The sequence below is a fragment of the Temnothorax curvispinosus genome, unplaced genomic scaffold (genome assembly GCF_003070985.1).
Source record: "Temnothorax curvispinosus isolate PA1 unplaced genomic scaffold, ASM307098v1 QBEX01006657.1, whole genome shotgun sequence".
Lineage (NCBI taxonomy): Eukaryota > Metazoa > Arthropoda > Insecta > Hymenoptera > Formicidae > Temnothorax > Temnothorax curvispinosus.
Genome location: NW_020216437.1, coordinates 1,592,816 through 1,607,263, shown reverse-complemented (window position 1 = coordinate 1,607,263; position 14,448 = coordinate 1,592,816). Strand labels below are relative to the sequence as shown.

At 40.6% G+C, this 14,448-nt stretch overlaps 3 protein-coding genes across 5 annotated transcripts in view; 2 read left to right on the top strand and 1 right to left on the bottom strand.

Moving 5' to 3' along the window:
- Positions 1-3,608, top strand: part of LOC112456196 — a 174,776-nt gene extending 171,168 nt beyond the window's left edge. For 2 of the 3 annotated variants that reach the window (XM_025018595.1, XM_025018598.1), the window contains 7 exons: positions 875-1,352; positions 1,475-1,601; positions 1,668-1,778; positions 2,048-2,297; positions 2,690-2,884; positions 2,964-3,115; positions 3,343-3,608. In XM_025018595.1, the coding sequence (XP_024874363.1) occupies positions 1,106-1,352; positions 1,475-1,601; positions 1,668-1,778; positions 2,048-2,297; positions 2,690-2,884; positions 2,964-3,115; positions 3,343-3,475 (1,215 nt within the window). In that variant the 5' untranslated portion in view covers positions 875-1,105 and the 3' untranslated portion in view covers positions 3,476-3,608. Of the gene's footprint in view, positions 1-468; positions 518-874; positions 1,353-1,474; positions 1,602-1,667; positions 1,779-2,047; positions 2,298-2,689; positions 2,885-2,963; positions 3,116-3,342 lie in introns of those variants that run through there. The other variant, XM_025018597.1, reaches the window with a different exon arrangement.
- Positions 3,609-3,832: 224 nt separating this feature from the next.
- Positions 3,833-7,917, top strand: LOC112456195 (acetyl-coenzyme A transporter 1). The gene is made up of 9 exons (XM_025018594.1): positions 3,833-4,530; positions 4,973-5,262; positions 5,352-5,506; positions 5,591-5,784; positions 5,861-6,045; positions 6,109-6,226; positions 6,312-6,527; positions 6,618-6,793; positions 7,761-7,917. The coding sequence occupies exons 1-9, from the start codon at positions 4,312-4,314 to the stop codon at positions 7,780-7,782; spliced, it is 1,575 nt and encodes a 524-aa protein (XP_024874362.1). The 5' UTR covers positions 3,833-4,311; the 3' UTR covers positions 7,783-7,917.
- A 1-nt stretch (position 7,918) lies between these two features.
- LOC112456194 (cationic amino acid transporter 4) lies at positions 7,919-14,287 on the bottom strand. Its single transcript, XM_025018593.1, has 9 exons — positions 14,156-14,287; positions 13,193-13,345; positions 12,546-12,794; positions 12,061-12,393; positions 11,581-11,824; positions 10,870-11,272; positions 10,423-10,660; positions 10,179-10,340; positions 7,919-10,055 (listed from the first exon to the last, which is right to left on the bottom strand). Exons 2-9 carry the CDS (start codon positions 13,332-13,334, stop codon positions 9,871-9,873), a joined length of 1,956 nt encoding a protein of 651 aa, XP_024874361.1. The 5' UTR covers positions 13,335-13,345; positions 14,156-14,287; the 3' UTR covers positions 7,919-9,870.
- Positions 14,288-14,448: the final 161 nt, after the last annotated feature.

The following is a 14,448-nucleotide window of genomic DNA, read 5'->3' as shown; positions in this document are numbered from 1 at the left end:
GAAAGGGCAAGGGACCGTAGCGAACAACAAAGGGAAAGTCGAAAAAAAAAACGAAGGAAAAGTTATATACGAGTCTTGTAGCGTATTTCCGCGAAAACAAAATTAATTGAGCGTTAATTACGCGAGAGAAAGCTGGCTGGATTGGATGAGTTTCCTAAAGGGTCATCAAGCATCACGCAAGGTGTTAACTCGAGGTGTTGAGGCGAGATGGATGGACCCTATTGGCGTAATTCCGCCTCGCGGACCTGCCAAATTTCGCAAGAAAGTGACGAAAACAATGGGAAATCTTAATTAATGTGCTGGCGTGACGACTGTTGACTCACTCGTGACACTTTTATTTTCGCTAGTGTTCCTCTGTCGCTTGACGTTTGGTCACACTTTGTGACTTCAGGGACGCAACTAGTACGGTATTATTTTAAGAGTTACACGGTCTACAATCGTTTACGAAATATTTATGCAGCCGGAATAAGAGTAAAAGCTATCAAATCGTCAGTCGGAGTAAATGTTCCATTATTTTGTAAGCATTTGTCATTATATTATTATCGGTTTTAGACAGTTTGCTTGGATAAACTCCAATGATCGCTTTACTATCATTACATTTGTTGTCTAATGTATCTGATTTTTTTCAAAAAGAACTGAAACTATCTATAAAATTTATATTATCGTTCTGGAAATTAGATATTAAATAAGTAAGAAGTATATACATATAACACATATGTGTAAATATATATAAAATGTCCCAAAACATCAGTTGTTTGTAACTGTAAAACTTTAAAAACCTCCGGTTATTTAATTGCAATTACAAAAAAAAAGATACCAAAAAATACAGGAAAAACGTGGAGAGAGTAATTTTTGCTTTCTGACCTCTTTACAGATTTTACTGCAAGAAAATTCTACGTTCGTCCCTGAGGGGTGAATACGCGACAGCATCCCATGCATGACCGCTATATAAATAGGTGAAACTTGAGAAATTGGAGAGCCACTTTTGTGTCATCTCTACGTTAGAACGTACGCTCGTCGAACTACTTGCAACGTCAACATAACTTTCGTACACTCAATATCCGGAACGTTTGGAGTTCGGCCGTCAAGTGGAATACTCGCGACGATGATGCACGTTCTAATTCTCTCTGTCATCCTCGGTGTTTGTCGCGCGCTGGCGGAGAAAAGTGAATACACGACAACGACCGAGCATCCGAAGGGACTCGCCAGTTCGGAGGACCGATTCCTGGTTGACGTCGTCCACGGTAAAAACACGTCGGAGCTCGTCCTCGGTGACGTCGATAAGGAGGAGACGAAGAAAACGGACAAAAAACCGAGGACCGTCCTGCATCGCGAATCGAGTCTTGAAAGAGATAAGTCAATATATTTCCGATCGTTTCTTTCTTCTTTTTTTTCCCCTGAACTTAAATCGCGATAGGAAAATTTGTGATTGCTCGTCGACAATTCGAATTATTCGGAACGTTCCTACTTGCAAGTTCCAGCTGCTGCGGCTCTAAATATGGTTCCAACGGATTGGCACGACCGGATTATAATTACAACAAGATCCCTTTAGAGAGCGGACGGTATCCCTCCCAATACGGCGAGCGACACCCTATTGAGAGGTAATAGATAGAACGCTGTCTTTTACGCGTGAAAAAAAAAATTTATAACGCAAAGGCTCTTTTCAGGTACGGATGGCAAACCCAAGGTCGGCCCCCAGGTCCCATCGGAGGCGGCGGCGGCAGGCCCGGTGGAGGAAGCGGAAGCGGAGTCTACGCAGGAAGTCAGTTGGGAGACAGGTAAATTTACTCAACTTCCCGCGACCATAAATTTCCCGCTAATCTCCGTCGGGGTCTTCTGTATTAACTCAGAGAAGACTAGAAAGAGAGAAAGAGAGAGAAAAGAAAGGAGAAACAGAGAGAGGTTTCGCTCTGAAAAATTAAAAGAGTGTGAGAAGGTTTACGAAAGTTTAAAGAAATTTAGAAAATGAAATAAGGGACGGTCCGTGATATTCCGACGTTCAAACATTATATATGACTTCATTTTGTACATTTATTTTGATAAAAAGGTACGGGCAGCGTCCGCACGCAAGTGAAACCGCTAATAGACCCAGCGCTTTGGGATATGGCTCGGGAAATACTGGAGGATACGGTTATGGTGCTAGTGGTTACGGGGGCTATGGCAGACCAACTGGACATGGAGGTCCGACCGGTGGCTACGGGGTTACGGGAACGTTGGCCGATGGTGACGAATTCGGTCCCGCCGACCCAGCTTATCCGGATGCTAGCGTACCGCAGGGAAACATTCACGCGCAAAAGGTGCATATTTAACTCGGGAACGGGCACCTGACTTCTTTTTACGCATAAATGTCACCTAAGGTGATTTTTACAATTAAAAATTATTGTTATTAATTACATATTGCATATTTTTGTTCGTTCTATAATTTATTAGTATTTGAGAACAATATGTATATTGATTTACTCAACATTTTCTGAAAAAAAGTAAGGAAAAACCCAAAAAATATTTAAAAAATGAAAGAAGCACATTAAATTTACTGTGATGTGAGAAAACTTCATTTTTTCGATACCGGAATATAAAAATCACCCCAGGCGCCCGTTTCCGGGTTAAGGAAGGAATGAACATTTTTCACCTAAAAATATCTTGACAATCAATTAAGGAAGTGAATAAGAAATTATATTTTTCCGTTAAGGCCATAGCGTTGAAAGCTCTGGCGGGCGTTGCGCTGATCGGGGCAGCCGCGGCGTTAGCTTCAAACCCGGTTCTTCTGCCAATCGGCATCGTGACCGGCGGCAGAAGGAAAAGATCGGAAACTTTCCCGGCGGAGGAGCGGCCTGACGTCCAAATGGATTACATTTTATACATGCTGAAGCAAAACTTAGCTAAGGTACGATCGCACGGCGCGATCTCTTCGCGCGGAAACCTTGCCAAACTGCTGTTTTCTTTCTTTTCTTTTTTATGAACAGATACAACGGGATGGCTCCAGCAACAAACTGGTTGTATCTCCAAGATGCGTCGCCAGATTGACCTGCGAGATCCAAAAGGATTACCTGTCCGATCTCGATAACAAGGACGTCGAGGTCTTGAGCGCAAACCGGAAATATCACCTTACCAATCTGTATGCTATTTTACACATGGCATTATCTGAGTGTTTCGCGTGTTAATCGATCGATTATTAAAGGCACCCCTACATAATTCGCAATTCGCGAAACGCAAGATACACGCACAGTGTCTAGGTGTCAATCTAACTTCTCTGTGTGTAATATCGTGCGTGCGGTGATTACGCTACGTTTCGCGAATTGTGACTTACGTAGAGACGCCTTGACCCAATTGAATTTTTTGCAGGATACGAAACAACGTGCTTAATACCCGTACCGTGCGATCGGACGTGAAGGATCTGATAAATCGAGCTGTCGGCGTAGCATCGGAGAACGAGAGCTGTGACGTGTTCGCCTGTAATTACATAAGGAAAGGTTGAGAGCGTGATTTTTTGTAACCCTTTTGTAACATTCATTACTAACACTCATCCCTACCGTTTGACAAAGGAGAATGTAATGCATACACGCAGAAATAAAGTCTCTTCGTGCGATCGTAGTGTCGCAACTTGAGAAACCCGACGAAAGCCCCGTATCAGACTAAAAAGCCTTATTTTTAAGCATTTTTAAGCGTCCCTCCAGACGCCACTCCACTCGCGAAACGCGCGCAAGGTGGCGCCTCCGCGCTCCATCTGTCCTTGTCTGTCCTCGTCCGGTATGCGTCGCGCAGCGTCGCACCAGAGGTCGCGCGCACGTGACGTTGCGCGGACAGAAAAAAACAAGGTATAACTGACGTGTCCTAATAAGGGGCAACTGGGGGCAACGTGGCTGAACGTGGCAACGCGACGGTGTTTGGAGCAAGAGCAGTCAGCAGTTTCAAGTTCTCGTCGTCGTCGTGCGAGCTGACGCTTCGCTTCCCTTTCCGACGGCGTTTCCGTCGTCGCGATGTCGATGTAAGAAGCGAGGTGGAGAACGGAATTTAACGTCGCGAACTGTCATTTCGGCGTTTCGTTTCGTTTCGCGAGCGTAAAACCGCGGCTGGCAGCGACAGGTTATGTATCCCGCGGTGATCGCGTCGTCAACGACGACTCGGCCAGCGTAAGTCACTCGCTCGTTCGTCGTCGAGAATCTCAGATCGTCGTCGACGGGGTACCCGACATCCTGTCGCGCGTTCCGCGATATGCGGTGACAAGTGGATTCTAACCTAATCGGCGATAACCTTGAAAAATCACGTCCAGCGGTGCGCGAGCGGTGAGTATTCGTTGCTGATCGACTCCGTATGGATGTCAATATGAGGAGGAAGCTGGAAAAGAGGCACCGGATGGCGGAGGACGGCGCCGTCGACTCGAGCAACGTCCAGGAGCCCTCCGATCTGCGAGGGGACGAGAAGAGCATCGCGATCCTGTTCTTCTTGTACCTGCTGCAGGGTATCCCGTTGGGGTTGTGCGGCTCGATCCCTATGTTGTTGCAGAACCGAGGGGTTTCGTATCGGCAACAGGTACGCGAAAGCTTTCTTCCACGACGCACAATTAGCCTGCATTGTTAATGATGAGAGAAACAGATGAGAGAATACTGATTATAAGGAAAGCATTCGCGCGGTCCAGTTTTTCCAAGTTGCTGCGGTATTTTACAAATATTTGTTCGATGGTAGGATTGATGCTTGAAGAGATTGATTTCTTCGACGTTTATCCTGATTTATTTGATTATTAAAATCAAAGTTAAATAAGAATAATGAAAGAAGCTTTGAGACATAATTCTCTATTGGTACCATGTAAAACATTTGTCATTTAATATACAGAATATTCCTAGAACTGGTTTCTAGAACTTATATTTGTACTCTAATAGTACTAATATATATTCTTTGAATTATATTGAAAAGTTACAGGTTTTAATAGTCATGCAAAACATGAAAGTAATGCACCTTTTACTTGTTGACACAGGCAGAATTTAGTTTCGTGCAATGGCCATTTTCGTTGAAGCTCTTTTGGGCGCCCATAGTGGACTCCATTTTTTCCCAAAAGTTTGGAAGAAGAAAGACCTGGTTGATTCCCACTCAGTACTTGATGGGCATATTCATGCTCCTCTTGTCGAATTATGTAGAGCACTGGTTGGGCAAAGAGCACGAAAAGCCCAACATCGAGATGTTGACTGCGTTATTCTTCTTCCTGAATGTGCTCGCCGCGACTCAGGACATTGTAGTAGATGGATGGGCGCTCACGATGCTTAAAAGGTACTTTTGCAAAGTATCCAAACCTTTTGTGTACACGCGTCATATATTTATAATTATAAAATTTGCTTAATTGTGATTTATCCATCAAGGTGCAACGTCGGATATGCGTCTACGTGTAACAGCGTCGGCCAAACGGCGGGCTACTTTATTGGATATGTTTTGTTTATCTCGTTGGAGTCCGCTGAATTTTGTAATAGTTACTTAAGGTCGACCCCTTCTGAGGAAGGCATACTGACTCTGCCTGGTAAGAAGGGCCCAGCAATTGAAAAGATCATTGTTTATATTAAATATGTATTTGAATTGTAACAAGAGCATGTTTTGTTTGTAGGATTTTTATATTTCTGGGGCTGGACGTTTATTGTTACGACAACGTTCATTGCGTTGTTCAAGCATGAGGATAAGGGCAGAGTTTCAAAGGGCGAAGAGCTAAATATGGATATTAAACATGCATACAAATTACTGTGGGACATAGTTAAATTACCAACCATAAAGACCACAATTATATTTCTCTTAACTGCGAAGGTTGAATACTACTCATTTGCAATTATAATTTGTGGCATAAATTTCATTATATTTACTCGATTGTTCCATTCTGCAGATCGGGTTTTCAGCATGCGACGCTGTAACCAGTTTAAAGCTCATAGAAGCCGGTTTTCCTAAAGAGAAATTTGCTTTTATGGCCGTGCCCATGATACCGTTACAAATAATTTTGCCGTTAATAATCTCGAAATATACTGCTGGGCCCAGACCTATGGACGTTTACATGAAAGCTATGCCCTATAGGTAATTATGATTTATAGATGATAGATTTTAATTGGATGACACTTATAAATTTAAACAATACAGGTTAGCTTTCGGCTTGATAGCAGCGTGTTTAGTGTGGATTACACCGTTCCTTGTAGTCAATGGACATGTTCCAGCTTATTATTTTGTGATATTGATAGGCATCTACTTTATACATCAGGTAATTATTATATAAACTGTATAAATCTCCTCGATGGATGTTCGATTTAGATTGTTCTACTGTAATGTGCCTTTTTACACTTTAGATTTCTGCAAGTAGTATGTTCGTCGCATCGATGGCTTTCTTCGCGAAAGTGAGCGATCCGGCAGTTGGTGGCACATACATGACATTACTCAATACTTTGTGCAATCTTGGTGGAAATTGGCCTGCCACTGCCGCGCTTTGGTTTGTCGATCCTTTAACATTCAGACAATGCAGTACCGACTACGCAAATGACTGTAGCACAATTACGGAGCGAGAGGTTGGTTGCAGCGCATTGGCTGTCTTTTTTAAATTTTATTATGCTATATAGAAAAATAATCAACGTAAAAATTGTTTATCGCATTTTCAGCTTTGTGCGAATACCAATAACGGTGTTTGCGTTATGCAGCTCGACGGATATTACATAGAGAGCATCCTCTGCTTAATCATAGGTTTCTCCTGGCTTAGGTGGGGTCGTAGAAAAATTAATATATTACAGTCGAAATCAATGTCCGCTTGGAAAATCGTACTTACCCGTACCAACAGGTAACATATCAGCACAGTGTTATAAATTCGTTAACACTGGTACCTGTAAAACTATTAGGAAATTCTTTTTGATGCGTCGTTGCACACATACAGGGTATCCAGTATAGTTCCTTTTTTTTTACCGTGACAATTAGTCATTACTGTTTACGCTGGTGCTAAACCTGCTACTAAAAGTGCTCATCATGAGGTATATTGAGATGAATTGATAACTTTAAAATTATTGTACCATGAATCAAGGCAAAGTTTAGTCTAATTTGCTTAACAATCGCGTTGACACGGATTCCCATAGGAACTATATGGACACAATATATATTTACCCATATGTAGGGTATATGCATGCATCATTTCCTGTACGTTTACCAAGTGTTCCAGTTTTATGAGAATGTGCGCGAGGTGAATCGATAACGATCCATTCGCCTCGGGAAGCACCATCTATTATAGAATATATATAGTACAGATTCCACAAAGAGAAAACTTGTAATATCATATAATCTCAAATAATTAACAACATTCCGTGCATATGTATATATATAATAAAAGGATCTGTAACGGTTGTCATCCTTAGTTCCTTCGAGTAATGATCGAGATATGATTTAGAGTGACATTAAAATATTTAAATAATACATATTAGTATGTATTGTATATTTAACATTAGTAAAATGTTATTTATTATATATATATATATGGTAAGAAAATATGTGTTATGACATACGTATTTTCCATATATATACATATATACTTGTTATATATGCATATTTATTTATAACAATCAACGAGTCAAATGTTTTCCGAAATGATGCATTACAACAGAAACGGAACCTGTTATTTTTTTACAAAGCGTTATTTTATATTTCATTTAGATAAAATTTTTTATGCGCGCATAAACTTGCAATATGTTATCTCTCTTTCTGTCTGCGAACAGCGTATTGTTTCAAATATTAATATTTTGCACGGAATATACTTACAGATATTTCATAGAAGTTTTGTAAAACAGACGAAGACGTGTGTGCGACGCATGTTCGCAGTTTCTATTGTAAATACATCTAAAAGTATTTTACGTACGCATAAAGAACGCATGACGAATATTTAACGCAGGATGTTAATAAAAGTTTTTCATATAAGAAGTTGGGGCTGATATATAACTTTTATTTGAATTCTCTTGTACCTTCCTGACGGCAATATAGAGAAATAAACGCAGTCACAGCTATGGAAATGAATTATCAGGTATGAATACGAGTAACCAAATACAGTTACATCTTTAAATATCCCTGTGGACAGACGTCACTCGCGCAAATATTATAAACGGTTGTTATGTTGCATGAAGACATATTGCACTGCTATAACGAGAATCAATAATTGTACGAACGTTTGTATCACTGTAAGGAATTTAAACTTTCGATCGCACGATTACTTTACATCAACATGCAGGAATTTGTATCAATTTTAAATAATTCAGTGGTGATAGGTGCGGAGAATTACTTGCTAAGAAATATTTTTGTAAATAAATAATTGGACTTTTAATCGTTTGTCGATGTTCCTATTCGAGATCACTCCCATCCTTAAGACGCATCTTAATTACAATAATAATCATCAGTTGTGGAATATATATCGTCCGTTGCTTTTGAATTGCATTGCTAATCTATATTTACCATTTATTTTTACATTAAAACGATATAAACGACTCTTAATAAATAAATTCAACTTGCATACTAAACTATATGTCGTTTAAATATACCTCTTTGTGTCTTGTAGATCATCTTAACGATCTCTATCGTTAATACATCGATATTACGTTATATTGTTATTACGGATACTTTTCACATAATACCATGTAATTATACTTGTCATGCACAATACGCGTGTATACAATACACACATAAATTACAGATTGTAAACGATGATGCATTATCACGTAAATAGATTTTTTTTTTGGTATCAGAATAAATCTTTCTCGTGAAGCGTGTTACGCTCTAATTATTCTTTGCGGTTTAACTATTTCATAAATCGACTGAATCAAGAGAACGAATAATACCCATTTTTAACATATATATATAAATTGTTCTTAACTCACACTATTGTGATAAAAATGAGTCAATTGTGAGATTCATAAATGATTTATAAATCACTAGATCTATCCGTTCCCAAGAAACAATTCTAGATTCGATTGCACGAACGTAAATTTATGCCAAATCAAGATACAAAATTATTGTTATTTATTAAATTTAAATATAATTGATAACGACAGAGATTAGTCACATTCGTGTCATAACAACAGAAAGAAAATATGTTTTCTTGCTATCGTATTCTGCTACTTAATCGAGAGTTGTGTTAAAATATACGAAATAAAAAATGATTTCCCGTTGATGATCGAATTTGTGCGTAATAAAACTTATAATAGATAAACTAACAATAAAATAAGTTACATTTTTTTCTCTCCGAATTCGTTGCAACACGAAACACAATGTTTCGTAAAACACATATCGCTTAATCTTGCGATTGTGTAATAGCCATAATAATAGCCATTTAGACAGGAAAGAACGATAATGTTTCGTTGATCGTGCTAAGAAGTAAAAGTACGAGCTTAAAATTCATATGGAATCGCTGTCGAACAAGATAAAGCTAAGTACGAAAATAGATTTTTTGTACCAGACAAAAACTTTCTCGAGGAGTTCAAAATGCATAAGTTAAAAAGGTCTTCTAAAGTCAATATTTACAAAATATATTCCATAAACTTTGAATTTCAAGCAACATGTAAAGTGGAGCCGCCAAAATAGCAAGTGTGGCGAATATAATCGAAAAATAAATTTTACACATAAAACTCATTGTGTCATTTAAGTAGCCGAGCGTATTAATTGTGCGTTAACCACATTAAAACTAATAAAAGTTAAAGATTAAATATGTTGCTCTATATTCCGTTGCAATAGTCTGCGTTATAATTCGCATTGCATACAGTCTTACGTACGAATATTTCGTTGTTGACAGCTTAAACGTTATTTTACTTTTAAAATTCAAGCCATTTCCGCGGCTCCACCGGCGAGCTGGATAGGGAAAACAATTGATAAAAATGTATATTATTTCTAGTCAACAAGTTCTTGGTCGCTCAGAATAGGTGTCTTGTCACTCCTCGGACTAACTCGTAACGTAGATCCCCACTTTGTGCCTTTCTCAGCTTCTGAGGTGGCCATCAAACCGGAATATGAGTTTAGCGTAGTAACGGCTTCTTTACTATAATGGATGCCATATAGAAAGTAGATCATCACCCCTGGAGAAAGAGGAGAAAATAGAGAAATTGAGATGCATTGAAATTTATATGGAGCATATCTAGTTTTGCATTTTAAATTCATATCTTATTTATATGAACGATACATGATTATAATCAACGTACCGATTGTCATCCATACGAAAAACCGTATCCACGTCATTGCAGACAGGTGCATTATCAGACCGACGTTAAAGAGAATGCTTAACGCTGGTATCAAGGGCACCAGCGGTATTTGGAATTTCCCGGTGGGTGAATTTTGTTTGTGAGCGGCAATTACGAAGAGACCTGCGAATAACAAACAAATAGGGTTGAGTACAACATTTCTTCTGTCGTGTGCAAAACCGGAAAAAAATTGAGATAAACTCACTCGCGATGGGTAGCGGAAGATAACTCGCTGCAAAGAGGTAATCGCTCTTCGTGAACGAAACTGACGTTTCGAACGCTATTATCATAAAAGTACTGAGGAAGCCGCAGCTTGTCGTGTAAATAATCAAACAAGCGCATATGAGAGGTCTCATGTGACGAGTACCGTAATTCGGCAGCCATAGCCAGTCCTCCATCCAGGCGTATCGCGGCTTGAATCTGCTAGATCCTTCGCATAGTAGCTATAATTATGAATAAGTTATTAATAATTTGTTATAAAAGATCTAAGAATTGCCTGGCGCAATTTTATTATATTAGAGCGGCGCACTTATAAATTTTACGAATCAAAATTTATTACATTTTTTTACAAAAATAAAATATTTTGAAGTTGTACCGTGAGCCGCAATTAAAGCATCCTAAATTTAATCAAAAGCCCTGGCGGCACACTCACTTCGGACTTAGACGCGATGCTGCTGGAGTCCGCTTCCTCCGTAGGTGGCGAGGAACAGCCACTGGTGGGCGTATCAACGCTGGACTGGTGCTCGGGCGGATCGGACGATTGCTCGTGCTCGGGCAGATACCTCAGCAGGATAATGCTAATTGCCACGATGGTGTACGCGAGCAGAGTCCCGATCGACATAAACTCCACCAGATGTTTGAGATCGAACATCAGAGCGATTAAAGCACTGAGCACTCCACTTATGATGAGATTGCACACCGGTACTTGCGTGCGCTCGCTGATACGACCGAGGAAGCCGAATAACAGACCGTCGTTCGCCATGGAGTATATCGTCCTTGGGAGGGAGAACAGGGATCCGAAAAGAGTCGTCGTCATTCCGCAAAGGGCACCCACGCTGCAAAAGCCACTTTCCATTAGCGCATCTTAAAAAATTAATTAAATCATCCTTTATTATACTTAATATACTATCTTCTATATCTTTTTAATATATTACATCATAATATTAGAATATTTCTAATTTGAATACACCGGGACTTGGTTGTGAGATCTCGCTATAGAAATATAGAATAAAAATGATGAAAGAAAGAATGGTGCCTATAGTATTTTTATTTTTACTAGTTTTTGTCATAAAGAAATTTTGTGAAAAGAACGTCTATGTTATAAATTTATCGAGTAGAGTTATAGAAAAATAAAATTGCTCGCCTTATCACATATTTAGCCCACGGGATACCCCTGGACGAAAAGGCTTCCGGCAGAGCGGTAACATTAATCTCCCAATACGGCACGACCAGTGTCAGGGCGCTGCTGACCAGCATATATACAACAATTACTATCGCTATCGAGAGCATCGTCGCCAATGGGATACTCCGACTTGGATCGCGAGCCTCCTCTCCGGCAGTCGCGATCGTGTCGAAGCCGACGTAGGCGTAGAAACACGTTGCTGCACCTGAATAACGCATCAAGATTTAATGTCTTCGTTTCAACCGGCGAATATCACAGAAGATACAAAAACCATTTTCCTTGTATATAAATCTCTATTTTACGTTCGTACAATTAGCGAACGATTAACCGTCTATCTCGTGTATCCTCCATAATCCTCGAAATCGCGGATTGATGAGGTCACACGAATCCCCCTATATTTCCTATCGCATTTGTTTAATCAGTCTACTAGAGATAACTCACCCGTGATTATGCCGCCGAAACCATATGGTAGAAAACCACCGTTCTGGCTGCTCCAGTTTGTAATGTCCGCGTAATAAATGCCCAGAACGACGAACAGACCCATCACCGCGAGATTGATGATGGTCAGCAACGAGTTGACCGTTGCCGAAGTCTTCACCCCTACTCCCAAGAGCATCGCGTAAACCAGACATAATCCGCCAGCTAGGACGTCCGGGTTGGAGCCCTGCTCTCCTATGGTCCGCTCACCCATCACGTCGCGAGTATAATTGCTAATCGCACCGCCTCTCAACGAATGCACGTATCCGCTCCAAGCTTTCGCCACGAACGCCGCGCCTAATTAACACAATAAAAAGTCATTAATTGCCAATCTGATTTAATTTTAGCGCTAATTTAATATTTGACTCAATCTAATTCGATTTTCTTGTTCATTTTTTACTTCTTGTCGGTAAATCCTTCAGGTTCTCCGCGAAAAGATAGGTTCGTACCGATCATGTGCTCCAAGATAAGGTTCCATCCTACGATAAAGGCCCAAAACTCGCCGATGGCGACGTAAGTGTAGATGTACGCGCTGCCCGCTTTCGGTACTCGAGCGGCCAGTTCGGCGTAACAAAGGGCTGCCAAAATGGAAGCGAAACCAGCCACGAGGAAGCTGAACATCACCCCAGGTCCAGCTATGTCGTGTGCGACCGTACCCGTTAGCACGTAAATTCCAGCGCCGACCATATGACCCACGCCTGGAAGACCGACTCGTTATGCATATGTATAATATATAATTATAGGTACAGGACTGTGGTAATTAATATTATCAAGTGTTCAGTAAGTTACATGTAATCTCGAAACGTAATTCCTCCTATATACACACAGCATTATTATTATTTACATTAATAGTCCGTGCATTATTGTTGTCTAACGCCACATATCTTTCACTCAAGGCTATTATTCCGGACCATTATGCCGCGCTTATCATCACACCGCGATAATCGCGCGTGATGTAATGGCAAGTTGCATATCGCTCGCACGCGGCGCACGAAGCCAGTTACACACAAGACGCATTATATATAAAATATATATATTTTTTTATAATTCCGTCACACACAAAGTTGATTTATTCGAGTCGCAAAGGTATATTCACCGAGCAACGTGATGTCGAAGGTGGAGAGACACCTTTTCATTGGTGTCTCGAGCAAGTCGCCCTGCAGCTTCTTCCGGCGGTACATCTTGTGGCACAAGTCGGACATAACGTGACCCAGGATCATCCTGCGAACCGATGGCATGACGAAGGGTTCTGAAACGAGATTTCGACTTACCGACAAAAGTCACTGACCCGTTTGGGAGAAAAGGACAATCGTCCAGTTACGCTTTTTAAATTAAATTATTAAACGAAGGCAATGCAAATGTTAACGGGGTCTCAAGACACGCTTCTAAGGACCCCGCACTAATTATGTAGGAAGTGGGGTCTCGGTAAAATTAATTTTTTAATATGTTTTGTAGCTTATATGATCTACTGAACAAAAAATGTAATGGGCTAAAAGTTAAATAACGGAGTTTCTTAACTACTACTCTCTTGGCATAACCCAGGACGACTCAGATAACCCAGAAGTCCCAGAACGACATGGACGTCACGCATGCACACGTTTTCACACAACAAACACACACACACACACATACACATGGGACCAGTCCCCTCTATCTCTTCTATTTTATTAGGAGAATAGGAATATAATACTCGCAGAACCTGAATTTTTTGTATTTGACTGGCTTTAGGTAAAAAACTGTCCATTATTTAACTTCGAGCCCATTACATTTTTTGTTCGGTATAGAGATACAACATATTAAAAAATTCGCCGATTTTACCGAAATGCCATTTTTTATATAATTAGGGCGGAGTCCTTTTCATTAAGTAAAAATAAATAAAAATCGATAATATAAAAATTGTCATATGGTGTCCCAACACAATATGTCACGGCGACCATCACGCGCACACATACACGCACTTCCGCGGCGGACGATCGATAAAAAAAAGCGATCCTGGAGTACCTCAAGGAGACTTCGGGATGTAGCGGAATGTGCTCATAACGTGGCGGAGCGTACTTACGTTGTAATTACACGGACGACGAGATCGTCGACTACGTGCTACGACGGACCGTGCAGCCGCGATAGCGGATAGACGCCGAGGGGGTCGTATGGCTGATATGGCACGCGATATAAAGGGATAAGGGATGTAATGTTCTCGCGAATGCGCAGTGTAACCGGCCAATCCCAGGCCGGTTCCAGATGTTAAAAAGCAATATCGCTGCTAGCATTAATAATGGCTAGAGAAGGGACTGAGAGAGAGAGAGAGAGAGAGAGAGAGAGAGAGAGAGAGAGAGAGAGAGAGAGAGAGAGAGA

Coding starts and splice junctions, on each gene's coding strand:
- LOC112456195 (XM_025018594.1), top strand. CDS start 4,312: ATGGATGTCAATATGAGGAGGAAGCTGGAAAAGAGGCACCGGATGGCG. Junction 5,507..5,590: donor AGGCATACTGACTCTGCCTG/GTAAGAAGGGCC, acceptor TTTTGTTTGTAG/GATTTTTATATTTCTGGGGC. Junction 6,794..7,760: donor GTACTTACCCGTACCAACAG/GTAACATATCAG, acceptor ATATACTTACAG/ATATTTCATAGAAGTTTTGT.
- LOC112456194 (XM_025018593.1), bottom strand. CDS start 13,334: ATGCCATCGGTTCGCAGGATGATCCTGGGTCACGTTATGTCCGACTTG. Junction 12,394..12,545: donor TATCTTGGAGCACATGATCG/GTACGAACCTAT, acceptor TGTGTTAATTAG/GCGCGGCGTTCGTGGCGAAA. Junction 10,341..10,422: donor TCTTCCGCTACCCATCGCGA/GTGAGTTTATCT, acceptor TGTTATTCGCAG/GTCTCTTCGTAATTGCCGCT.